Genomic DNA, 25989 nt, shown 5'->3' with positions numbered 1-25989 from the left:
CTGATTTCCTTTCCGATACGATACCAAGTAAAATTCAGGGTGATACTGATCCATAACTGACACTCTGTACAAACACGTAATGTTTCATTGTATTTCAAAATCCAATATGTAATTGTATTATGTAATTGTAATAATATATAATATATAATATATATATATATATATATAATATATATATATATATATATATTATATATTAGTGGTGTTGCCACAACAACTCACTGTCTTGCCACGTGTATCGCAAACAGTTTCTTGGCTGTTTGTGGAGGTAAAATACGTCCACACGTGACTCCGTTTACACTCAGCCATTGTTGTGAGTGCGCACGCCAGGGGCTACAACACATTTATACAGCTGTATTTCACATATGACTATGAAAGGCGTAAGAGGAAGTAGTTCCTTCCAATTTAGACGATCCGAATGATACAGTTTCTTTCCACTGTGTTCTGATTAATTAAAAACTACAAATTTACCCCAAAGTACTAAAATGTTGATATTTTAATATGAGAATCAATTCTAGAACATAAATTACTGGTATCGAAAGAATCGATATTTCAACATCGATCTGCACACCACTAATGTTAACAGTGTTTTATTTGTTCCTGAGAAAATCGGTTTGGCTGAGATTAACTGACTCTGGATTAAACCTAACATTAAAAATATTTTCATTCAGCAGGAAACAGTTTAACCGGGAACAAAAACAGCTGTTAATACGTAGTTTACTCTTAGTTAACTATGCTAACCAAGAGTAAACAAACAATTATGTGTTCCTGGTTATGGAGGAATTGTGTAACGGGCTGAATATGGATGTTCACTTACTCCCTTCAAATGTGTTTACTAGTTCTATGACCTGTGACCCTGGCACTCTCCTCGTCTTCACACAAGACAATTTCTATCATTATGTTATCAACAAGGCCTTGAATGGACAAGATCTGAAGGCCATATACAGGTTCAGTGAAGGTGGTGTTGAAGGTGTGCAGGTGGATCAGTTTGTCAGAGGAGACGCTGTAGGAGGACACAATCCCTGCAGAACAGTCCACATACACTGCTACACTGCCACACTCACCGCTGAGGGGAGCAGAGGGATGGCTCTTGCTATGTAATCATGGTCTCCATAGTAACCAACACCATCATGACAGTAGAGACTCCAGGACTGAGAAGTCCTTACAAACCTGCTGTCATCACTGTGTGGTTTATTCTGCAGCTCACTTACTGGTTTTTCTCTTGATGTTGATAATTTGATGTTAGTAATTTATTAACATCAAGAATAATATCTGGCAAAGTTGTATATTACTCTATTGTATATAGTATTTGTATTCTATTTATTCTATTGTTTATAGTATTTAATTTTATTCTATTCTACTGTGTACAGTATCTTATTCTAATCCTGTTCCAGAGTTTTTCTAATGTTTTGCTATGTAACTTTGCACTGTCCACTTTCTGCTGTAACAAAAGCAATTTGCTCAGCTCTTTCTGGGACAGTGGCGCGGCTGCCCCTCTGTTGGTCTTCCTTGGTCTCTTGTGTTCTGGGGGCCTCTGGATGTCTGGAGCCTGGATCTCCTCCATACCTGCTTCATGCCCTGGAGGACGGGGCTGTGGCCCCCACACCCTCTAGCAGATCATTAAATGAAGGAACCTGTTAAATACAAGCGCGCTCATGCTCACAGGTGTACACACGGGTGCTCAAACACACAAACTACACCCTTTTTGGCTCCTACCTCGAAGCACACTGTGCGCTGTCGATCTTACGTGCTGCACAATAACATTTAATATTTAGTATTTACTGTTATATTCACATAGATCGTTGCGATGATGTTTTGCTATATTTCTGTCTTTTTTTTGCTTGTTTTCTCTTCTTTCTTTCTCAACAGGTGATCCATGTGATTGATAGATGTATTTATTGTCTGTTTGTTTTGTTGGTTTTTGTTTATTGCCCTTTATCACCGTTCCTCTTCCCCGCTGTTTTTCTTTCCCTCTTTCTTTCCCCCAGTCAAGTCTGTCCCGTATTTAGCAAAGTGAAAATAAAATGAAATAAACAATAAAAGGTGAATCCAATACGGCAAGGCTGGGATGGTCCATTTGGTAAAGTTAGTCCGTTGGGCATCTTTCTTTGCCTTTAGACAATAATTCTGATGGCAAAAGAACAACAACAATTTCCCACATGTGGGACTAATAAAGGTTCTGTTATGTTAAAGGCACTTACTGTACTGTGATTTTACTTGCACTGACACGCCTACGCTGTCCGACTGTATTTAACAGGTGCTGCCTTTCACTTGAATTTCTTATCAAGTGAAAGGCAGCACGGTGGTTAGCACTGTTGCCGCACAGCAAGAAGGTCCTGAGTTCAATTCCACCATCAGGCCGGGGTCTTTCTGTGTGGAGTTTGCATGTTCTCCCCGTGTTTGCGTGGGTTCTCTCCGGGTACTCCGGCTTCCTCCCACCGTCCAAAGACATGCAGCTTGTGGGGATAGGTTAATTGGATAATCCAAATTGTCACTAGGTGTGAATGTGCAAGTGAATGGTTGTCTGTCCCTGTGTGTTAGCCCTGCGACAGACTGGCGACCTGTCCAGGGTGTACCCTGCCTCTCGCCCTATGACAGCTGGGATAGGCTCCAGCGCCCCCCGCGACCCTGAAAAGGATAAGCGGAAGTGAATGGATGGATGGATGAAATGTTTGAACTCCAAAATATTAATGATTCAGTTACATAAATGATGTGCAGCATTTTAATCCATCTATAATCCATGCATCATCATCATCATCATCAAATCAGCATGAATACTTCGTTACAAACTGTCCTTCAAAAGCAAACTGAATCACTGACAGAAAACCAAATGAAACTAAACATCTCAGATCAGCTTCACGTTCTCTGTGAGGCTGATGAGCTAATTTTGTTTCATTTCCATAATCATAGAGATTATTTCATCATGTTATCAGGGACAGGTTGATAAAGTTTCCCTTCAAAATAATGTAAACTTGAAGAAAGTTTCCTCCATTGAGTTTATGATTATAGCTCATTATTCTGTCCATGTTATTAAAGTGAACACCAATCGTTTCATTTACAGTGTTGATCAAACTGTTTCTACTGACTGAGTTTTCTGACATCCATTATTAGAAGAGTAGAAATTCTGTTTTCTATTCAGACAGTAAATAAATGAGAAGCAGCAGAGCTGCTGTCAGTCCACAGCAGAGGCCGATCCTTCCTCATCTCTCTGTGTTTGATGTCTCAGGTTTTCTCTCAGGTTCAGGACAATCCCTCACTGCTGCAGAGACACAAGCATCTGAGTCGCTCACATTCATTAAATAACTTTCACTGAAACCTTCAACTCACTGACGTTTAGTCGACATCTGTCAGATCTGAAGCCATAATCCGTGTTGACCTCACACACGTACAGACCCGAGTCATCAGTCCTGAGTCTGGACAGCTGAAGTCTGATTCGTCCTTCTCTGAGGGCGTCTTTGTCACTCTGGACTCGTCCTGAAAACGTTTCATCCTGAGACTTTGACACCTCAGATGAGCCACTTGTCGTCATGGTGATTTCTGATCCATGAGTCACATGTTATGGAGTTTGATGGTGACCTGGATCTCTGCTGTAAGATGGTCCCAAATGTTAAATGTGAACGGTCTCCATCTGTGTCTGACCAGCATGGCTGATGACCTTTGACCCCTATGACGAGGCATTCGTTAACAAATTTCATGTTTCCTGTTTGGACTTCTTAATGATCCAGATCTTTAATGGTCCAGCAGGTTATAGATGACAGAATGACGATCAGAGAGGAAGCACATTAATTAATCCAACTATTATTAAACGTATTAAAGTTTCAGTGTTTTGACTCTGCTTCTGCATCGGTTTTGTTTGGATCGGTGGAGTTTGAGGAAATTTAAAGTGCACATTGAGGAAATACAAGAGCAGTTCAGCCCTTAAACCTCTCACATAAACCAAAACTATATTCAGTGTTTGAACTGCAGTGTTGCTGCTTCATGTTGAGAAAGAAATTAAGCCAACGACACCTCTATGCTGATGTAGCGATGTTGAGTGTCTCAGAAAAACAAACTGGGACTGACAGGATTCTCTGTGCAGGACCAACTTTGGATCAGAGCGAATCATCAGTCACATCAACAAAAGACTCTGAGCTGCTTTAATTACAGGAAGTGATGTGTGCTGTGTAACATGACTTATGTTAATTCAGGCTCCTGTTATCCTGGGATTGAATTCACAGCCGTAATCATTAATGTGCCTGAAAGGAGAGATTAATTCTAAGACACATTCCTGGAAAGCTGATCTCCTTTTCCCCACACTGTGAACACAAAACCCAAATTTCAAGCTGCATTCACAAAACCAAACTTTCACCGCCAAACAATTCAAAACTGAACTATGCCATCAAATCATGCCTCAAGTCAATCTAAATTAAATACTCTTCTGAGTAGTTGCTAAGCACTACATAGAAAAAAGGAAAACACAATGCTCAGGACATGAAGCTGTCACGGGTAATGGGAAAGTACGGACTCAGTCGCGGAGCTCAGGATGCAAAGTACACAGTGCGTTTATTTACAGTGCCCAAAAACAGTTTCAAAACACAAAGTGAAGTGCAAAGTCCAACAGTGATCTTCTCCAAACTCCCAGTAGTGCGCAGGTGAGTTTCCAAAGTGATTCTCAGAGTGTGTGTTCTCCTCCAATAGCTTAATCCACGGGCTCCTTCTCTCCAACCTCCATATCTCTTCCTCCTATAAACAACAGGTGAGGAAGCTAGCTGGCTAAAGCTAAGCAGGAAGTCACAAAACACTCCTTACTACCGAGCTTCAAGTACAATCCAGCGTCGACTGACTTCCGGACACACAGTTAAATACCTCAGCCCACAACGAAGGATGATCAGTGACAGCTGGGTGGCAAATTAGGTGCGGGTGTGTCAGACACTGGGTGGAGGAGGAGAGAGAGAGAAGCACACACATACACACACAGGCAGGTCGCCCCGGGAAGGACCGTCCGACCATGACAATAAAGGGTGTCCAATTTAAGGAATAAGTACAATTATGTGTTTAGGTGGTTGAAGTATTGATGGAAACATGCAGTAGTTTAGTATTGGTTAAAATACCTATAAAGAAAGGTAGATTTCCAGTCATGATTTAACTGTTTTAATAAAAAGCAACTGTGCGAAAGAGGTGGAAAATCAACACCATAGCTCAACAGTGTTTCAACATCAGAATCTGACATTGTTTCAATGTCAGATTCTGATATTGTTTCAATGTCAACAGTATCAGAAAATATAATGTTGAATCAATGTCAGGTTTCAACATTGATTCTACATCAAAACCTGACGTTGTTTCAACATTAAAAAAAGGTGCAAGAGTGACGTTAGGTCAACATCACACTTCAACGTTGATTCAATGACATCACCTGATATTGACTCAACATAGTTTCAATGTTTCCTATCTGGGACACTATTCTGTTAAATCCATCACAGTGCAGCAAACTAACCTGTTTATCCTGCACTAACCTGTAACTTTCAAATAAACCAGTGAGTCTGAAAGGAACTTTTAAAGAACACCGATCACATGACCTGTTTAATTTTGCCTCATTTATTTTCTGGTGAGAAACGCCCCCTGTTGGCTAATGCTCAACTTATCTGTGAGCTCTGATGAAATGAAAATCCATTACAGTGATATTTTGTTTTTATCTTGCAGGTCAGTGAGTGAAATGCACCGGGTGAAATCAACAGAACAAACTTCACATGTTCTTCCACGTTCGTAGAGAGGAGCTCATGGTTCGCAGAGACAGCTGCCAGAGACGGAGAAACACAAGGACGGGTACAGATAAACTCCTCAGCCTGCAAACATCTAAACATGTTTCTGGAGTAACAAAACAACACACTTCACTCTGATGTCAACAGACAATTTTACATCTTGTAGCTGAAAGTGTGCACAGAACAATGATCATGATTTGGATCATAGACGACCATTAAGTCTTCATGTGCTGGTGAGCTGCACTGAAACTGTGGCTGCAGACTCTGCCAAGTGTCAAGTGTCTGTTATTGTCATTACCATGTGCAGTCGTACAGTACAGAGTGAAATGACAGCTTTTCCCCGAGGCCCTGGTGCTACATATGACATATAATAGAAAAACACGGGACTACGTAAAGTGCAATGTGCAAAAAACTGCTAAGAAAACAAGACAAGACAGTGCAACACTAGACAGAACAGGGCGACACAGACACAAGACAGTGCAATGGATGTGTGTGTGTGTGTGTGTGTGTGTGTGTGTGTGTGTGTGTGTGTGTGTGTGTGTCCAGTCACTGAGTGTTCAGGAGTCTGACGGCTTGGGGGAAGAAACTGTTCCATAGTCTGGCAGTGAGGGCCCGAATGCTCCGGTACCTCTTTCCAGAAGGCAGCAGGGTGAAAAGTGTGTGTGAGGTCCTCCATAGTGCTGGTGGCGTTGAGATGGAGCGGGTGCTGAAAGTGTCCTTGGTGGAGGGAAGAGAGGCTCCAATGATCTTCTCAGCTGCTCTCACTATCCATTGTAGGGTATTGCAATCTGATATGGTGCAGTTACCACACCAGGCAGTGATGCAGCTGCTCAGGATGCTCTCGACAGTCCCTCTGTAGAAGGTGGTAAGAATGGATGATGGCAGATGGGCTTTCCTCAGCTTCTGCAGGAAGTAGACACGCTGCTGGGCTTTTTGGTTATGGAGCTGGTGTTGAGGGACCAGGAGAGGTTCTCCACCAGGTAGAGACCAAGGAATCTGGTGCTCTTGACAACCTCCACAGAGGATCTATTGATGTTAAGTGGGCAGTGATCAACAATCATCTCTTTTGTTTTGTCAACATTCAGAATCAGAATCAGAATACTTTATTAATCCCGAAGGAAATTAGGGTTACAGCAGGCAGCACGCTAATGGCGCATGCGCACTTACAAAGGAACCTTCTGACCAACTTTACACAAACATCACATTGGGCAGACATGTCAGAAAGGTAGGCTGATAGGAAAAAAAACAACAAAAATACATAACAGGTTTAGGTTTTTAATCTCAGGTTCTTCGGTGATGTTAATCCTGCAAAGCCTGAATGCTGAAACCAGGGATCAGGTGGACACTGTGCTACATCAGCACATAATCCACCATTGTTGGCTCACAGACCACCAAAAACTTCTTTTGGTGCTCTAAAAACCTTTAACTGATTCTGCTACAACAACTGGCCTCACTAAATGGAACTATGTTTTGGCACAAGCTTTGTACACTTTGTACACCAGATACACTGTAGCTTAAAGGCTACTTATTGAATAAGATGTGCAGTTGATTGATCTTAAATGATTCACTGATTGTTGACCATTTGCAAGTTATCAAATCAATCAAATATAAAATGAAAGGTGGGCTCTTGTATGTCCATTAAACATTTACAAGACAACATCAAAAACATGATAACATTAGCTGTCCTCTTACATGAACTGTCAATTGCCAGATTATTTAGTTTACTTACTGAATATTCTAATATAGTTAGAAAAATTAAAAATCACATTTGATTTCAATGGAAATGGAATATTAATGAATATGTCAATGTAAATACGCCAAAGTCAGCAATAAGGTTACTTTCATCTGTTGTCTTATAATGTTTGCTACACAAGTGTGTGAATGTGTGTGTGAATGGGTGGATGACTGAATGTAGTGTAAAGAGCTTTGGGGTCCTTAGGGACTAGAAAAGCTCTATACAAATAAAGGCCATTTACCATTTACACCTAACGTTTTGTGCACTTTGTTGCTTATAAATGTATTGTTTTTTAGGTTTTTCAGGAAAAAAAATATCAGTGAAGCACTCTCAAAAGCACATGTATAAAATACAAACAGCTGTAAACTCACTATGTGCTGAGCTGGAGCAACAATAATGTAGAAAATGTTTAAACTGAAGAAACTGCAGAAAACACAGGAAACATTTATGGCACATTTACTGATATTTGAACATGAATACAAGGGTCAGTGCTGGATTGGATTTCCCACAAACTCTGCAGGATCTGCAGGTTTTCATGTCTCTGCATAATGACTAGCTAAATCCATCATATACACAGTATATATTATACAAATACACAGTTAATGTTTAACATTAATACCTATCAGATACACGAGGTCTGTGAGGTCGACATGATTCTCATCAGTAAAGTGAACATGGAGCAAATTTCATCTTCTGACTGAAAAGTGACAGTTTGATAAAGTTTCCTTTTGAATGAACAGACTTCCATGAAGTTCATGATTTTGTGGATCGTGTCTCATTATTCTGTCCATCATGTTATTAAAGTGAACTCCAACAGTCTCGTTTACATTGTTGATCAAACTGTTTCCACTGATTGATCTGATGAAGTCTTCTGACATCTATTATTAGATGAGTAGAAATCCCGTTTTCTATTCAGACAGTAAATAGTAGTTTTTGGGTGACATGGGTGGTTGCCCAGGGCACATTGTGGTGGAGGGCGGCATCGTGGGCACCAGCAAAAAAAGCTGCTAGCACCCATACTGCCCCAACATCATGCCACCTCATTTTGGGGATTGCATAGGCACCGATTGGTTTTCTATCGCCCATTTGCTGGGAGTAAGGGCGCCCTCCGTTTGCGAGGTGCGCCTGCCGCTTGTGGCACAGGGAGGAGAGGGCAGGGCGGTGGGGGATTCTCTGATTGACTGGAGCAGCATCTCGCAAAATAAAAACAAACCAACAAACATGAAAACACCAGACATTATGATACAGACTTATAATTTCTTTTTTGAAATTTCAACGCGAAAAGTGAGTGCGAGAGCCTTCGGTGTGTCTGCTCGCTGCTGAAGTCAAACAAAGTCATCTCCGCTCCATACAGTCCAGTATATAGAGACGAGACGACGATCAATAACAATTTAAAATTTATAATTTAGAGTCGAAAGGGGACAGGGGCGGCTGCTTCCAAATATTTCACATTTCATCCATAATGATGTAAATCCAAGCCGTTTATGTATTCATGATTTGAATCCTGGGTTGTGTGAAATCCCAGAAATAAACCGTAGACAAAGCGAATCTGTGAACTAAGGTCTGTTAGGTTATGTTGTGGTGATCCTCGGGTTGGGGGATGGGTGTTCACTGGCGTGCAAAATTAAAACCAATAAAAGATGGACAAGAAAAGTTCAAAACCATCAGGTGCTCCGTTTAGAAAAAAGAGAAGAAGAGCAGAAACGATCAAAGCGGGAGTGTTCCCCTACTAGTTCTTTGACCTACAACCCTGAAACTCTCCACAACTTCACACCACACAATTTATATTATTGTTATCAACAAGGCTTTGAATTATGCTGGACGAGATCCAAAAGTGTGGATGGTTCTCAGTATTTTGTGTTCTGATGAGAAATGCTGCAGTCGCGGTCTCTGTCACTGCTCAGGTATTTATGTGATGAGAGGAGAAACTGATAGAATGAAAGTTGGAACGAGTCTTTTTGCTTCTCGCTTTTCCCCTCATATACTGTACAGAAAATATACACTTGTTGTATAAATGTTTACAAAGATGCTTTAAAAATATCTTCCTGTCTGTTTTTCCTCCGTTTTTGTTTTTGACTCTCTGGATACAGTGTACAGTTTATACACATATAAACAGTTTCATTTTAGTGTTTCATATAAACAGTGCAACATAGTACCAGACAAACAGTCCTTTATTAAAATTTATTTAAAAAACAGCTGTGTTTAAATATTCTCCAACTGAATTTAAAAACTGACAAAGGTTTTAAATTAATTACACACATTTATACACTGGAGAAGTAAAAACACCTTCGTCAACAAGAAAAAAATCCTACTCTTTACATATTTCTTTTGTCTTCACCTTCCCTTTTCTGTTACAAATCAGGATTGTGTTTTTCACACAGAATAAAAACCAAATCTGAGATTGAAAAACAGTTTCTGATCAGTCGAGAAATACGTTTGTGAAGGTTCTCAGTCATCGTAGTAACTTTAAGAAGTCCAGACGCTTTTCTTTCCAAGCTCCTTAGATCAGTCGAGAAACACAGACTGGAGGTCATCTACAAGTCAGACTGTTTTTACTGAATATGAAATGAAGAGAGATGTCTCCAAGGCCTCCAGTTACAACCTCCATAAGGTGCACTCGTGTCAGTAGTATTTAAAGCTACATTTAGATCATCAGAAATTAATAATTTTTTTTTGGATCCAGAACCATTTGGATCAATTGTTATGAAAACTGGTCACATGGTGGTGATATCGCCTTTTTCCAGGAATTAATTGTAGTGAAATGTTAATTAATTTGCATAACAAGAGAGAGAAACACAAATGTATAGTAATGCAATGTAAGAAATTAAGCCTAAACACAAAATCTGAAGCCTGCAGCTCTCCTCCTCACAAAGTCTAACTCATCAACATCTAAAATGTCTACATTTTCTGTTCCAAGGATTTCATCCATCAGTCTAAAAATTATTAAAATGTGTATAATGGAACAAATATAATAGTTGATAATAGTAATGCAACAGATTTTAAAGTAAAGTTCCTCTTTCCTATTTAAACTGTGACGCATAATAGAAACTGACAAGTGCTCTTAAAAAATAGGCACCAAAGACAATAAGATGATTTTTTCAGGAGAATCTCATTCAACAACTCGGGGCTACAAACCAAGCCAATATATGTACAACGTATCTGACAGTTTACCTGATATATTTAAGGTTCATAATATTTAAGTGAGAAAAAGTGTGAAACACCAATGTGAGAATATTTCTCTGCACAGTAAGTTCATTATTCTGAGTCAGCACAGAGGTGGATACTAGAGTCAGGCTTCACCCTAAACCCAGCATATACAGGTTCAGTGAAGGTGGTGTTGAAGGTGTGCAGGTGGATCAGTTTATCAGAGGAGACACTGTAGAAGGACACAATTCCTGCAGAACTGTCCACATACACTGCTACTTTGTGACAGAGAGGTGAGGAGAGCAGAGGGATGGCTCTTGCTATGTAATTGTGACCTGCATAGTAACCCCTGTCATCACTGCAGTAGAGACTCCAGGATTGGTAAGTCCTTCCAAATCTGCTTTCATCACCATCTCCTTTCCGTCTGATTCTTCCATAAGCTACAGCAACATGAACCTCTCCTCTCCACTCGACCTCCCAGTAACAGCGACCAGTCAGACTGTTGGTACACAGCAGCTGAGGCCACTGATCAAACCTATGATCATGATGAGGATACAGCTGATCTTCTTCCACATGTGTCACCTCCTTGTTTCCATCAGACAGTTTGAGGTTCTTGTGTGCTGTGTTTGAATCCAGCGTCAGATCACAGAAATCTAAAAGGGACAATAAGACACAGTGTATATAGCAAATAATTAATTATAGCCAATGTGTAACAGTAAATGTGGTCCTCATATTTTGTGTTCTATTGCTTAAACATTCAAGGATGCAGGCAGTGTGATGATGAGTGTGAATGAAAAATAGAAAAAAAATCTTAAAATTCAAAATTATCAACAATAATTAATTCAAAAGGGAAGTGACTGGAATATATATGAACATATAACTATAAGTATAGAGGCTTTGCATTCACATTCAGTTCACGTCTAAGGTGCACCACCAACACTAAACACAAACATCAAAGTGATGTTATGTGATTTGATTATTTTCATTTTATGTGCACATCAAAATGCATGTAAATGTGTTGCTAGGCAACTAGGAGTGCCAGAGTTGTTTTACACTGATTTCTACACAGTGAAAATATCTCCTGTGGTGACAGGATTTTTAAAATGCTGATGGGTAAAAATATTCTCCTTGGTAGTTTAGTGTTAACAGAGCCAAACTTTACATTTGCCTTTCAGTCAAAAATCAGGTCATCGTCAGAATCAGTCAGCATCAGCAGTGTATTTGATTTATGGAAAGATTTTTCTGTCTTCATTCTCAAATCTGATCATCGGTACATTAGCTAATGCTAGTTAACACAGATGAATTACAACCTGACTCATGAAGCCAAATTCTGTTCAAAGTAGATCAATAATTTAATTAATCTACCCCCCCCCCCCCCCCCCTCTCTGGTAACTTTGATTTCGCACCAAATATTATAAACTAATCACGAGGTTGGCGCTGTTACAGCTGTTCCTCTAGCCATGCCAATCTTACCACTAGCAAAATTATATCTGAATAGAAAATTCTAGTTGACTATGTGGCCACGTTTCTTCACCAGATAATGAAGAAAGGGTTTAATTGGTTTTCACGTTAGTTTATGAAGAAGAAAAACCAGTATGCAAAACTTTGTGATGTTTTAAGATTGTATCAAAAATGGGTTTTTAGTTGTGGAATTAAATAACTGAAACAATTTTTTATAAAATATATGATAAAAGATATTTAGCAGAGATACATATAAAGTGTGAAAAAATGATGTAAATACAGCTAGTAAATCAAAAACACACTTACATTTTCTTAGACCTGGTCTCATCCACTGGACTCCTTGAGGCTCCACACTGAAATAAGCACATCATCTTTTAGTGTGAAAACATGGCCTTTATATTCTCTGATTCATCTCTTCTAGAGAAATAAGCTTGCACTTTATTTTATCTCACAATAAATTGAAAATGATCATAGTTTCTCATTTAGTTCTAAGGTTGGATTTTTGTTTTTATGTATCGTAAGCACGTTTCTTTTAATTATCAGGTCTGTATTAGGTTCTTAAATTACCTAAATACAACCTGAGGACATTGAAGACGTGTAAAAAAAAAGATCCTGTATAAATAACACTGTATAAAACAGTGCACCCCTGTAGGATCACCTCAACAATGAGTAGGAATTGAATAACTTAAGAAGAATTCTTACTTTTTCACATGACTGTATCTGCACCGCATGAAATGCAAGTACTTACTTCACTTTTATTTGGCACCAGGAAAGTCAAAATCCTGTTTCAAAGCTTACAGTGGTTCTGCATTTATTGGCATAAAGGTACACAGTAAGCTCCAGACTGAGAGTCAGTCTGGGAAGACAATCTGAGCCTAAACATTGGCAAGGGAGGAAAATAAATCTGGAGGGGACAATGAAACAGGGTTACATAATGTCATGATCCCTGGGTTTTAGACTCAGAGTTTGGAGTTTTGGGATGTTTGGGTTTTTTCTGGTTTTGAATTTTTGATTATTCTCCATATTCTGTATTGGTTTCATACTTTCTTGCAGCAGCATTTCTTGGTTTCAGTCTGCTTTATTTTCTGCCTCCCTGTGTTTCTGTCACTACAATAAACAATGTGCTTCAAATACTATGTTCTGTCTCTGTTAACATGTGTGAGGATGTTTCAGTTGCTTAGTTATTCAGTGCAACACAAAACAAATCAATATATAGAACAAAACATTTTGAGAAAAGACTGCTGTGTTCAGGCTTCAAGTTATTTGGGTCTGAGTCTGTTTCTGTCTTTGTCACTGTTGCCCCAGCATTAGTGGGGGACAGTGTTGGGAAGGTTACTTTTAAAACGTATTCCATTACAGAATACAGAATACATGCCCGAAAATGTATTCTGTAACGTACTCCGTTACGTTACTCAATGACAGTAACGTATTCTGAATACGTTGGATTACTTAATATATTATCATGCTTTTTACAACAACGTGAATGTACTAGTGCCAGTATACCATGTACACTGACACAAATACAAGAAAATAGCCTTTGAATAGCTGTCCACTGTTGTGACCACTATATGTGAAAGGGTTAAAAGTGTGTGAATGTGAGTGAATGAATAGTGGAATTGTAAAGCACTTTGGGTGCGTAGAAAAGCGCTATATAAATGCAATCCATTATGAAGACGAAGAAGACGAAGACGAAGAAAACATGAATAATAAAACATGTATTAACTTTTGTTGGCTAATTCTGACCAGTCACAACATAACTGTCACATTGTCCTCCCAGCCCATTGTTCCTTCAGTGGGCTGGTTTCAGTCATTATGCAAATGTACTGTTTATAAGGTTGGGGAAACCTGCAGTCAGCTGAGACTGAAGAAGTCACTTGGATGAGTGACGAAACGTTTCTCCCACAAAAACGCTACGTCCAGATGAACAGAATCAACTTTTGGAGATTGTCCAATACCTTTCAAAATCTGAGCAAACATATCACCCTGTGCAACCTCTAAACTCAGTCTGAGTCTTTCTCCTGTTGTTTATGAGATGTTTCTACCAGAAGTGTCAGTGGGAATAACAGGGCAGGGAAGCATGAGCATCATGGAAAGTCTTTCATTCATCATCATGTGAATATGCTGAAGATATTGTCTTCAAAGTCAGCTGTGTGTGGTGAGTTCATTGAGAGAACATGTGTGTACAGCTTGTCTCTTGCTTCTACAGTCTAACACAGATATTTTTGTACTTATTTTAACCATGGATATATTTCCTTCTGAGTATACTGTGACTGTATAGTTGCAAATATACATTGCTTTTTTTTTTATTTGAGATGGCAAAAAGAGTCAAATGTCAACCTTTCAAAGTTAATTGCCCCTCCAGTTCATTTGGACTGCTGCTGACCCTGTCATATAGTCCTGGGGCTTCGATCCAGCGTTTGTGTTTGGACTCTAAGTTCTGACTGATCTTTATTATTCTCATATTTTTATAATTGAAAGTTTTTAGGGTAGGCGTCTTTGATTTAGTGTTCCTGGGTTTCTTCATTACTTATTATGCAGTTGTGCTTATTTTTGTTTCTGCTCTTTCATATTCCTGGTTATAGTGATTGTTTATTTTGATTCCTGGAGTTTCAGTTTGTTCCCTGCTTTCCCTGTGTCACTCCTTGAGTCTCTGTCTTTGTGTTTGTATTCCTCTGTCTCCATGTTTGTCTACCTTTCTGTCTCGGTCAGGTTCATGTGTCTCTGTCACAGTCAGTACACTCTTAATTCCTGTTTTATTTTGAAAGTTCCTCATCTCATGTGTGTTTGCTTCCTGTCTCATCAATTAGTTTCTGTTAATCTGTGTTCCCCGGGTGTGCCCACACCCACAGATGACTTCTTCGTGAAAATGGAAACCCTGGCGCCTCGTCTGACTAAAAACAGGGAGGTATGGCTGTGACTGTGTGGAGCACAAAGGACATGGGTACACAACAGGAAGCAGCAAAAAAAAAAAAAAAAAAACCCTCAAAACCCTGTGTCACAGAACCAGAACCATCACAAAGGCACCTGTCATAACTGGGGTTAAACAAATCAAAAATTCAAAATATCTGCTCTTTGTTACAATATGTTGGAGAAAAAATATATTTCCAGTTGTATTTCCTGTTTTCCTACCAGAGTATGTCCAGTTTCACATGTGGATCCTTCTTTAGATCAGACAAAAGCTTCATTCCTGAGTCTCCTGGATGATTATAGCTCAAGTCCAGCTCTTTCAAATAGGAGGGATTGGAGCGCACAGCTGTGTCCAGAGAGGGGAAGCCTGTTCCTGTGATCTGGCAGCCTGACAGCCTTCAAACATACAACATGTCACATCATTGTTAGGAACTGCTCTGAATTTGATGATGTACAGTCGAACTAACAGATTCTGATTCTAGTTAAAGTTGTTAAAAACACACTAACTGGCTTTTCTGTACTCAAATTTAAAAAAAACAACAAAAAACATAATTATTTTCTGTCTTTTTTACTATGACGGACACGTTCTCATCCAAAAACGTAACATACCGATGCTATGTGACAAATCGTCTGTATGTTACACATTCGAAAATATGAGAGCCGTTTGGAATAAATCTACACTAAATCATAAATAAAGTTATAGTTTTTTTGATTTGTGAAGTGTGTGTTTCATTTCTACTCTACTGTTCTCTTTCAGAGCTTACAACAGAACAGAAACAACATCTTAAAATCTATAAAATAACGACAGTTGTTGTGAAATACCCACATTTTCTTAAACAAAGAATCAGCTAACCTGAGAGTTTCCAGCATACAGTGTGGACTCCCAAGTCCAACACAAAGCACCTTCACTCCTGAGTCCTGAAGGTTGTTGTTACTCATGTCCAGCTCTCTCAGTCTGGAGGACTGAGAACTTAGAATTGAGGAAAGAGCCTCACAGCTTCTCTCTGTGAGGTTACAGCCACTCAACCTGGAAACGTAAATATCAGAGAACTTTCCAAACTCTTAAAAGAAGCACTTTAAAGTAATCTCTTGAAAGGCTTAAACTGGATACTTACTGGGCTTTCTTACAGGCTGTGACCACTGGCAGCAGCTGCAGAAGAGCCTCTTCTGAAGCTGAATATTTCCTCAAGTCAAACTCATCCACACCTGTTTCTGATGACAGTAAGATGAAGACCAGAGCTGACCACTGAGCAGGAGAGAGATCAACTTTGGACAGGTGTCCTGAACTCAGGTGATGCTGGACCTCTTTCACTACAGAGTCATCATTCAATTCATTTAAACAGTGGAGCAGATGGATGCTTTTCTCAGGAGAGAGAGTGCCATTCATCCTTTCTTTAACATATTTGACCATATCCTGATTTATCTGTGAGCTGATTCCTTTTTGTGTGAGCAGGCCTTGTAAGAGATCCTGATTGGTCTGCAGTGAAAGACCAAGGAGGAAGCGAAGAAACAAGTCCAGATGTCCATTTGGACTCTTTAAGGCCTTGTCCACAGCACTCTGGTAGAAATGTCTTACTGAAGATTCTCCAGTCTGCACTGAGGCTGTTTCTTCTTCTTTCAGCAGGTTGATACCAGAGTTGGTGAATGTCAGATGGACATGAAGAGCAGCTAAAAACTCCTGAATGCTCAGATGGACAAAACAGTAAACCTTCTCTTGGTACAGTCCCCCCTCCTCTTTAAAAATCTGTGTGAACACTCCTGAGTACACTGAGGCTTCTCTGACATTAATGCCACACTCTGTCAGGTCTGTTTCATAGAAGATCAGGTTTCCTTTCTGCAGCTGCTGAAAAGCCAGTTTCCCCAGTGCTTCAATCATCTTCTTACTCTTTAGACTCCAGAGAGGATCTGTCTCAGCTCCTCCATCATGCTTGATGTTCTTCACTTTGGTCTGAACCACCAGGAAGTGAATGTACATCTCAGTCAGTGTCTTGGGCAGCTTTCCTCCAGCCTGTTTGGTTTTTAACACGCTCTCTAGAACTGTAGCAGTGATCCAGCAGAAGATTGGGATGTGACACATGATGTGGAGGCTTCGTGATGTCTTGATGTGAGAGATTATGGTGTTGGCCTCTTCCTTGTCTCTGAGTCTCTTCCTGAAGTACTCTTCCTTCTTTGGGTCAGTGAACCCTCTGATCTCTGTAACCATGTCTATATACTCAGCAGGGATCTGATTGGCTGCTGCAGGTCGTGTGGTTATCCAGATGTGAGCAGAAGGAAGTAAATTTCCTCTGATGAGGTTTGTCAGCAGCACATCCACTGATGTGGACTCTGTAACATCAGTGAGGATCTCAGTGATGTGGAAGTTCAGAGGAAGTCGACACTCATCCAGACCATCAAAGATGAACACAACTTTGAACTTTTTAAAGTTACAGATTCCTGCTTCTTTGATTTCAGTAAAGAAGTGATGAATAAGTCCCACTAAGCTGAACTTTTTATCCTTCAGTGAATTCAGCTCTCTGAATGAGAATGGAAACATGAACTGGATGTCCTGGTTGGTCTTGTCTTCAGCCCAGTCCAAAGTGAACTTTTGTGTCAGGAATGTTTTCCCGATGCCAGCCACTCCTTTGGTCAGAACTGTTCTGATTGGTTTGTCTCTTCCAGTTGAAGCTTTAAATATGTCTTCACACCTGATTGTTGTTTCTGGTCTGTTTGGTTTCCAGGAAAACATTTCAAGCTGTCTGACCTCATGTTCAGTGTTGACCACTCCGGTTCCTCCCTCTGTGATGTAGAGCTCTGTGTAGATCTTATTCAGATTGGTTGCGTTTCCTGGTTTAGCAATCCCCTCAAACACACACTCAAACTTCTTCTTTAGGGTAGACTTAAGCTCACACCTACAACCTGAATAAGGGTTTTCTAAGCAAAAAAAGAGAAATTCAAATATAAATGTTAGTCCATAATTTCTTTTATAAAAGTATCGTAAGAATGTTATATATTTTTATTAAAGTATTGAATATACAGGACTAGGGATGGGTACCAGTATCCGGTGCCATGATGGCATAAAGGGTAGTAACCAGACCGAAAAGCAGCGCACATTTCGGTGCTTTATTTCGGTGCTTTTTTTTTTCCTGAGATGTCACACAATTTGAATTCTAGCCAATCATTTTACGTTTCCGAGGATAGTAGGCGGGTCCAGGTACGTACGTTCTTTTAGAGCAGAGCTACAGATTAAAAATGCCCAAGGCGAAGCGGTCAAAAGTCTGGCTGTACTTCACAGCAAAATATGCAAACTCAGCAGCAACAAGTGCTTTAAGCTGATACTGTGATACTGTCAAAGGAGGTAACACCTCAAATCCGATGAAACACCTGGCGACGCATAGTGTTTTTTTTTTTAAGCCGAAAAATGCAGCGTATTTGATAGCTTGCTGCGAGACCTCACACCGAGCACATCTACTGCGGGTGGGTTGCCTGTTATTGGACCCGGAGTTAGCAACATCCCCCAAAAACCCGAAGAGTAGAGTCCTGGCCCCTAGCCCTGCAAGTGTAGCAGAAATGATGATGGATGATGATGGCAGCAGCAGCCGTTCTTCTCTGCGTGAGTAGCTTAATGTTGTTCGTGTATACTTTACATTGAGTAGGCTAACCACGTTATTACATTAATGCAAGTAAGGTGAACTAGCAAACACCGTAGTAGTTACATGCGGCTGTCTTCTTGTTTAATGGCAGATACTCCCTTCACCCAGGCCAAAAAGGCTAAAATACATCATCCATCCATTCGCTACCGCTTATCCTTTTCAGGGTCGCGGGGGGCGCTGGAGCCAATCCCAGCTGTCATAGGGCGAGAGGCGGGGTACACCCTGGACAGGTCGCCAGTCTGTCGCAGGGCCAACACACAGAGACAGACAACCATTCATACTCACATTCACTCGCACATTCACACCTAATGGCAATTTGGATTATCCAATTAACCTATCCCCACAAGCTGCACATCTTTGGACGGTGGGAGGAAGCCGGAGTACCTGGAGGGAACCCACGCAAACACGGGGAGAGCATGCAAACTCCACACAGAAAGACCCAGGCTTGACGGTGGAATTGAACTCAGGACCTTCTTGCTGTGCGGCAACAGTGCTAACCACCGTGCCACCGTGCTGCCAAAAGTGGAAAACAGTTAAACATGAGATGTCTTTGGACAAAGTTTGTGTTTTTTTCCATTGTTTAAGCACTGCTTCCAGCCATGAGTGATACCATATATGCCCTATAGCTGCAGAAAAGGCTAACATTGTTATCTCTTTACAAAAAAACAGCTGAACACGAGAGGTTTTTGGACCAATTTTGTGTTCTCCATTCTTTAAGCACCGGTTTGAGCACCGTTTAAGCACCGGCACCGTTTCAAAAGTACCGGTTTGGCACCGGTATCGGATAAAACCTAAACGATACCCATCCCTATACAGGACACACAACAGTTCTGTCCTCCTAAATGGTGCATTTATGAAAAGAAATCCTCTTACTGCTCTCCAGACAGGCAGCCAGATCTTCCAGTTTCATTGTCCTCAGGAAATAAACTGTGATCTGCAGAAGTGCCTCTCCAATGATCCTCCTCTGCTCCTCGTCTTCACTGTCCAATATTTTCACATCTTCTCTCTGACTTTCAGGGGATTCTGCATTTAGATGATTTTGCATTTTCTTTAGCTCATTCTTCACAAAAGTGACAATGTTGTCCTCCAGCCCCTGAAACAGAATGAATGACAAATGAACAAATTTCCTGAAGTGAAGGTAACGCTTTGGCTTTATTTCTGTTTAAAATGTAGCTCTAGTGAAAGCAGATTACTTTTATCTACTTTTTGATTTAAGCTGTATAGTAAAAAAACAAATAAATAAATGTTTCACATATACAGACCATAAATATTTGGCTCAGGTCAGTTTTATGTTGCGGGGCATGATGGGGGCAGGAGACATCTGAGCCAGACTGAACAACTCTATGGAGACAACGTGAAGAATCAAAGCTTAGACTTTGTGTGTCTGTTTTATAAAGGTCTTAAAATTAACCTATTTATGTTCATCTTGAGCTCTCTTTTTAAAATTTGGACTCTACTAGAGTACCATTGCATGAGTAACAGTGCAGGCCTTCAATTCATCCTCTGTCTGACCAGCAGGCGGATTCTACACTCACAGTGCTTGAAATAACAATATAAAGGCCATTCTCTCTTCATCTTTCATACCACCATAAATATCAAAGGGAAAAATGTCTAATTTGTTTTGTTTTACATAGTTGTTTCTTAATTTTTCATTGTAAAAACTTTGTAGACCCGATTTTGAAAAGTACTATAAAACATGAATATAAACAAAAGGTGACTATTGAATAATGTTAGTATTAAAATAAGACTTTTCTTTGATACTCAAGAATAATAATCACATACTAATTTTTTATCAGTAGTGTTCCTACAAAGAGAAAGATCAATACCAAGCTCATGTTGATATCATGTATGGATTACAGTGATACACTGAATTCATCTTTCAGACAGAAAATGATTTCCTTATATTTCAATTCTTACTTTAAGTTACCATTTTATCACCAGTTCACCAGACTGGAGTAAGGAAACACGTCAGCTATAACTCCTACTAGGCATCATTTAATCTTACTTCTCAACAGCAGGGGATCCCTTTCCTTTGAAGACAACGATGGCTTCCTTTGATCGATCACTCTTTACAGACACACATCTGGGTTCAGCTTCAAGTCCAAGTTCAGGGACATCTGGTTTATGATGTGTCCTGGTAAACAGAAACAATGACCATCAAGGAGGAAAATACACTTTTCAATCTTCAGTTTTATAAACTACTGAAGCTACATGTGATTGTTTTTTATTTACACTGACCATTTTAGACACATTTTAGACAAAAATAGTTTTCATCTATTTTTAGCTTTAATTTAAGGTGTAAGTGAAACAAAAGCAGTTTTTAGGTTTTCCTTACTGCAGATATGTAATGTATGGAAATAATCATATCTTACTTATGTGCAGCGGAGGATTTTCTTCTTTTAACTTCAGTGGGATATAATTTTGCTTTTTCTTTACTCTTCAGCTACAACAGCTGCTAGACAAATGGTTATATCTTACTCATCATCTGAAGGAGATCCACTTCCTTGGAAAACAACGATGGCTTCCTTTGACCGATCACTCTTCACAGACACACAGCTGAGTTCAGGTTCCTGTTCAGTTTCCAGGGTTTCTGGTCTTTGATGGATCCTGGCAGGCAGAAAAGGAGACCATCAGGGATGGAAATTACCTTTACAGTCTTCAGCTGCAGGATATGCTGCACAAACTATTTACAAGAAGAAGAAAAAAAACACTGGGTCTATATAGTTTACAGCTCTTCACACTAAATTATTTTGGTTCACTTCAGTCTTTTCTGGTTTCCAGGAAGACTTCAGACATCTGTTTTCATCTGTTTTTGTTGGTGCTTAACTGCAAGAAACCTATGATCTGAAACAGATCACATAAATCTATGGATGTTAGAGGACAGCTTATAATGGCTGTGAAGACTAAAGGCAGGCAGGTGTTCTTTGGATCTAAAAACAAGACTAATATAATAACCAGCACCTCTAGATTTATAATATAGGTTATATGGCACATGTGTATCAAAAACACACCAGTCCAATATTTACTGCAGTCTTTTGAAATGATTTCACATTGATGCTGCTTTTATAGTGAAGCGTTTTGATAAGGTGGTAAAAACACTTTCTTTTCTCTTTAAAGAAAATCTCATAATGAGGCAGATCAGGGGAAATGTTGTTCATTGTAAATATTATTCTAGTAAATATATATAACCCTAAAAGGCATCTTAATCTGTAGGAAAAATAAGCTTTAGTTTCAAACCATCATAGAGTAAAGCTTTCAGTGACACTGTATGAATAAATAACACTTATACTAAAAAGGAAAGAATTAATACAGAGAAATGTAATGTGTGGTGTTGAGTGTCATACCTTTCCATTTTGGCCAAATCCTGCAGTCACCTGATCAAAGAGAGAAACAAGTTTTAATCTGGTTTGTTTCTGTTGATGTGTTCTGTTTATTTGTTTGTTTCTAATTAGGTTGTGGTGTATTCAATAATATGGATACTCTGATACATAGATACAAAGTACCAGCGCTTTAAAGAGCTTTTACAGATGTTTATGGGCAATTCCACAAGTGATTAAATTCATAAGTGGCTAAAAAAAATCCAGAAGAAAATACTGTGGAAAAATAAAGTAATACATAAAATTAATTTAATTTAAAATAGTACATTGTATTGTATTATTAAATAAAAGAAAATGATCCAGAGCGGCTGGATCACACACTCCACAAACTCCGGGCTGAGGCAAAGCAGAAGACTTTGGTCTGAATCTCAACACGTGAAATTATTTTAGGGAAAAGTGGACGGTGAAAAACAGAAAAAAGAAACTCGTCATCCGGAGCATTTTTGATAATGTTATGTGTAACTTTCACGTCCTTTTTTTGCTTAATTCAACAAAATGCATCAAGCAGTTACAGCAACATGGCTCAGAGTCACAGCTGTGTTCCAGACCCACTGAAAAGATCTTGGCACATATGAAATATGGAACAAAGGAGACTCCGATCAATAACATAATTTAATCAGATTTAAAATGTTCCTTAAATACTAATTACTGCATTTAAACACAGAGAGCCCTAACTGACTTCTTATTTTTTACTACCTTAACTTACTTCCATGTTTCATGTAGTGCATTTTTACTGCTGTCTATACTGCTTGTTTTTGTCCCTGGGGAGATGGCGGCGTCCTCTTTAGTTTCACTTTCGTTATTTATCAAACTACGCAGATATAATCAGGATGTTCGTAACCCAGTGAATCCAAATAATAATAGGAAACAAAGAAGACTAAGCCTTCAAAGACGAGTGAAAATGTGCGACATAAACTGGAAATTGAGTTTATTTCGATAAATTCGCAACAAAGACGCATCAGCAGTTTATTTGGTTACAATAGCAGTCCAGTCGCCTTTTTTCCCCCAAGCTCTTTACAGTAACATGAACCGGATGACCGAGAACAATAATATCAATAATATAAAACCGCATAAATGTAATCTGTGCGTTAATAAAGTTAATTGTATAGCTTGAAGAAAGGAAAACAAACTCTGAAGAAGAAGAGAGAAAAACCTATGACACCGTAAAACGACACGATTAGCATGAAGGTTTACGGTGTACAACTTTACCTCCAATTAACGGTGCAGAATTTAATCCAGAAACCACCGATAATGCAGAAACGGTCCAGCTGAACAGAAACGTTAACGGACCGCCATGAGAAAACACAGGAATAAACCTTTTCAGGAAGCAGTGTGACCCAACATGGCAGCTCGCTCTGAAAGTAATTTCATATCAGTTTCAGCCAGCTTTTTATGGTCGTTATAAAGACGCAGAAGCACTAAACGGCGGTCAGCTCTATGTCACGCCCTCCAGCTTAACCAGAAAAAAAATTCTGGTAGCTTAATTTAAGTGTGACCTGTACACACTTACGAGGTTATGACTTTTATAGAAGAATGACACATTTCTTCTGAACTGAACTGAAAGTCCTCAGTTAGATTTTATCCAGCGTCAGTGTTTGTAGCATTCTAACCTGACATGTTTGCTACGTCAGTAATTTTGCACCAACATCTGACCAAAAGGACTGAAACATTTACTTAGAATTGTTTTTCTTTAAGGAAAAACTTAATTCGTGTCCAGTTAACTTCCCTTAAATACTTTAAATTTGGTTTATGTAGTGATGCTGTTGTCATTGTGCTGATCCTCCTTTATAAAATATGTAACACTGTGGATGTTGTATATTCAAGTAAGGAACATCAAGACATTTAGTTATTTTATTGAACTTTGAATCTGTCTCCCAGTAGCGGTTTTAGGTACGGGCGACACGGGCGGGTGCCCGGGGCGGCATCGTGGTGGGGGGCGACATCACGGGCATCGGCACAAAAAAAAATGCCCGTACTCATGCTGCCCCGACGTCAGCCAGCGCATATTGGGAATGGCATAGGCTCCGATCGGTTTTCTATCGCCCATTGCTGGGAGTAAGGACGCCCTTCGTCTGCGAGGTGCGCCTGCTGCTTGCGGCGCAGAGGAGAGGGCGGGCTGGTGCGGCATCTAAAAACCAACTCGCAAAATAAAACAAAATAAAAACAAACCAACAAACACGAAAACAGCGTGTTTGTTGGTTTGCGCCTGCGAGGGCTCTCGCAGGCGCGAGAGCCCTCGGTGCGCCTGCTCGCTGCTGAAGTCAAAGTAAACTTTATTGTCATCTCCGCTACATACAGTCCAGTATGTAGAGAGACGAGACGACGAGGCTCCAGTTACAGCAGTGCAAGTAAACAAACAATATATATATATAAGAAGAGTAAAAAAATAAATATACACTTAAGACTAGGGGTAAAGAGATCAATAGCAATTTAAAATTTACAGTTTGATGATTTAAAGTCTCACACACAACCCGTCGAAAGGGGACGGAGACATGCTGCTTCCAAATAGAGCACATTTCATTTATAATGTTGTAAATCCAAGTCCATTACGTATTCATGATTTGAATCCTGGGTTGTGTGAAATCTCAGAAATGCACCCTAGACAAAGTGAATCTGTGAACTAAGGTGTAGGTCTATTATTATTATTATTAGATTATGTTGTGGTGATCCTCGGGTTGAGATGGGTGTTCATACTGGAGTGCAAAATTAAAACCAATGGAAGATGGACAAGAAAAGTTCAAAGCCATCAGGTCCTCAGAAAAAAGAGAAAAGAAGAGGAGGAGAAACAAGAAAAAAATGTTGTCCGGACCAATGACCTGTCTCCGCCTCACTCAAGTACCGACCCGAGTCATCAGTCCTGAGTCTGGACAGTTGCAGTCTGATTCGTCCTTCTCTGAGGGCGTCTTTGTCACTCTGGACTCGTCCTGAAAACTTTTCATCCTGAGACTCTGACACCTCAACACCTTCATTAACATCATACAGGATTAAACGTTTAACCACAGTTATCAGTTCACAGAGGATGTTGAGAGTTTTGGTGGATCTGTCAGGTTTGGTGGTGAACGTCCACTCCAGTGTGATGTTGTGGTTCTCCTCTGCCTGATAGCAGGTCTGTGTCACATTGACTACAAATGATCCTGTTGAGGAGACAGAGAGGGAAAGAGAGGAGCAGACACACTGAGAACTGGAACAAATCTGTTGTTGAGCTTTATTTGGAGTTCATAAAGTGAAGCTGTAAACTAACCAGAGACACATGAGGTGAGGATGATGAGCAGCAGGATCCTGCAGATCATCTTCTCCCTGTGAGAGGAGACAGAGGTGAAGAGTCATCAACACATGAGGTCAAAGGTCAGGCACTGCAGCTAGAAGAAGGAAAATCTGACTTTATTCACTCATTTCAAGATCTGCAAACAAACACAAAGAGAAACTGCAGAAATATCAAAGTAGGCTTAAAATCATTTAGAAACAGTTTTGTAGTTACAGAGTTTGTCCACCAGGAGAAAAAAAACAATTTTTGTGTTCTTCTTATAAAAAATTAACCTCAAACTGATGCCTCATGCAAATATAGCACAGTGTTATATAAACCTCATTACTTTTATAGGAATGATCACAATATAAAGAAACTGTTTCTCCAAGCTGACAGTAAAATATAAAGCGTAACTCATAAAATCTGCCTCTGTGAGTTCTCACATTACAGTGAAATCAGAAATGACATCATCACTTGTTCAGCTTCATAAAAATGATGATGATGATGGATGAAATAGAGAGAGAGAGAAAAGAAGGAGAACAGTCTGTATTAGACTGTAACATCAGCTGGTAAAATAATAACATTATATCTAATGATAATGAGAGCAGAGATTTCACTTTAAACACTCTCAGAGACGTTTGACATGAAAAAACAGAGTTACAGATACAAATACATACACACTGCTGCTGTCTGCTCTTCTTTATACCCACATTCTGCACACACCAACAAACACGGACAGATTTCACTGACTGAG

The 25989-nt window shown here is 39.6% G+C and overlaps 2 protein-coding genes across 2 annotated transcripts; both read right to left on the bottom strand.

Annotated features, from left to right (window-relative positions):
- Positions 1-822: 822 nt before the first annotated feature.
- On the bottom strand, positions 823-25282 carry LOC146579415 (uncharacterized). Its single transcript, XM_085267950.1, has 4 exons — positions 25233-25282; positions 24904-25125; positions 3328-3474; positions 823-1022 (listed from the first exon to the last, which is right to left on the bottom strand). Exons 1-4 carry the CDS (start codon positions 25279-25281, stop codon positions 823-825), a joined length of 618 nt encoding a protein of 205 aa, XP_085124076.1. The 5' UTR covers position 25282.
- LOC146579416 (protein NLRC3-like) lies at positions 9634-23390 on the bottom strand. Its single transcript, XM_085269184.1, has 11 exons — positions 23201-23390; positions 21959-21988; positions 21093-21221; positions 20620-20748; positions 19877-19955; positions 19488-19707; positions 16101-17895; positions 15839-16012; positions 15208-15381; positions 12385-12431; positions 9634-11270 (listed from the first exon to the last, which is right to left on the bottom strand). The coding sequence occupies exons 2-11, from the start codon at positions 21964-21966 to the stop codon at positions 10729-10731; spliced, it is 3297 nt and encodes a 1098-aa protein (XP_085125310.1). The 5' UTR covers positions 21967-21988; positions 23201-23390; the 3' UTR covers positions 9634-10728.
- Positions 25283-25989: the final 707 nt, after the last annotated feature.

Source organism: Mchenga conophoros, linkage group LG3 (assembly GCF_057382185.1).
Source record: "Mchenga conophoros isolate Kocher_MC1m ecotype Shallow Benthic linkage group LG3, M_conophoros_male_GT1.1, whole genome shotgun sequence".
Classification (NCBI taxonomy): domain Eukaryota; kingdom Metazoa; phylum Chordata; class Actinopteri; order Cichliformes; family Cichlidae; genus Mchenga; species Mchenga conophoros.
Note: the sequence above shows the minus strand (reverse complement) of the source record. Positions and strands in the feature narration are given on the sequence as shown.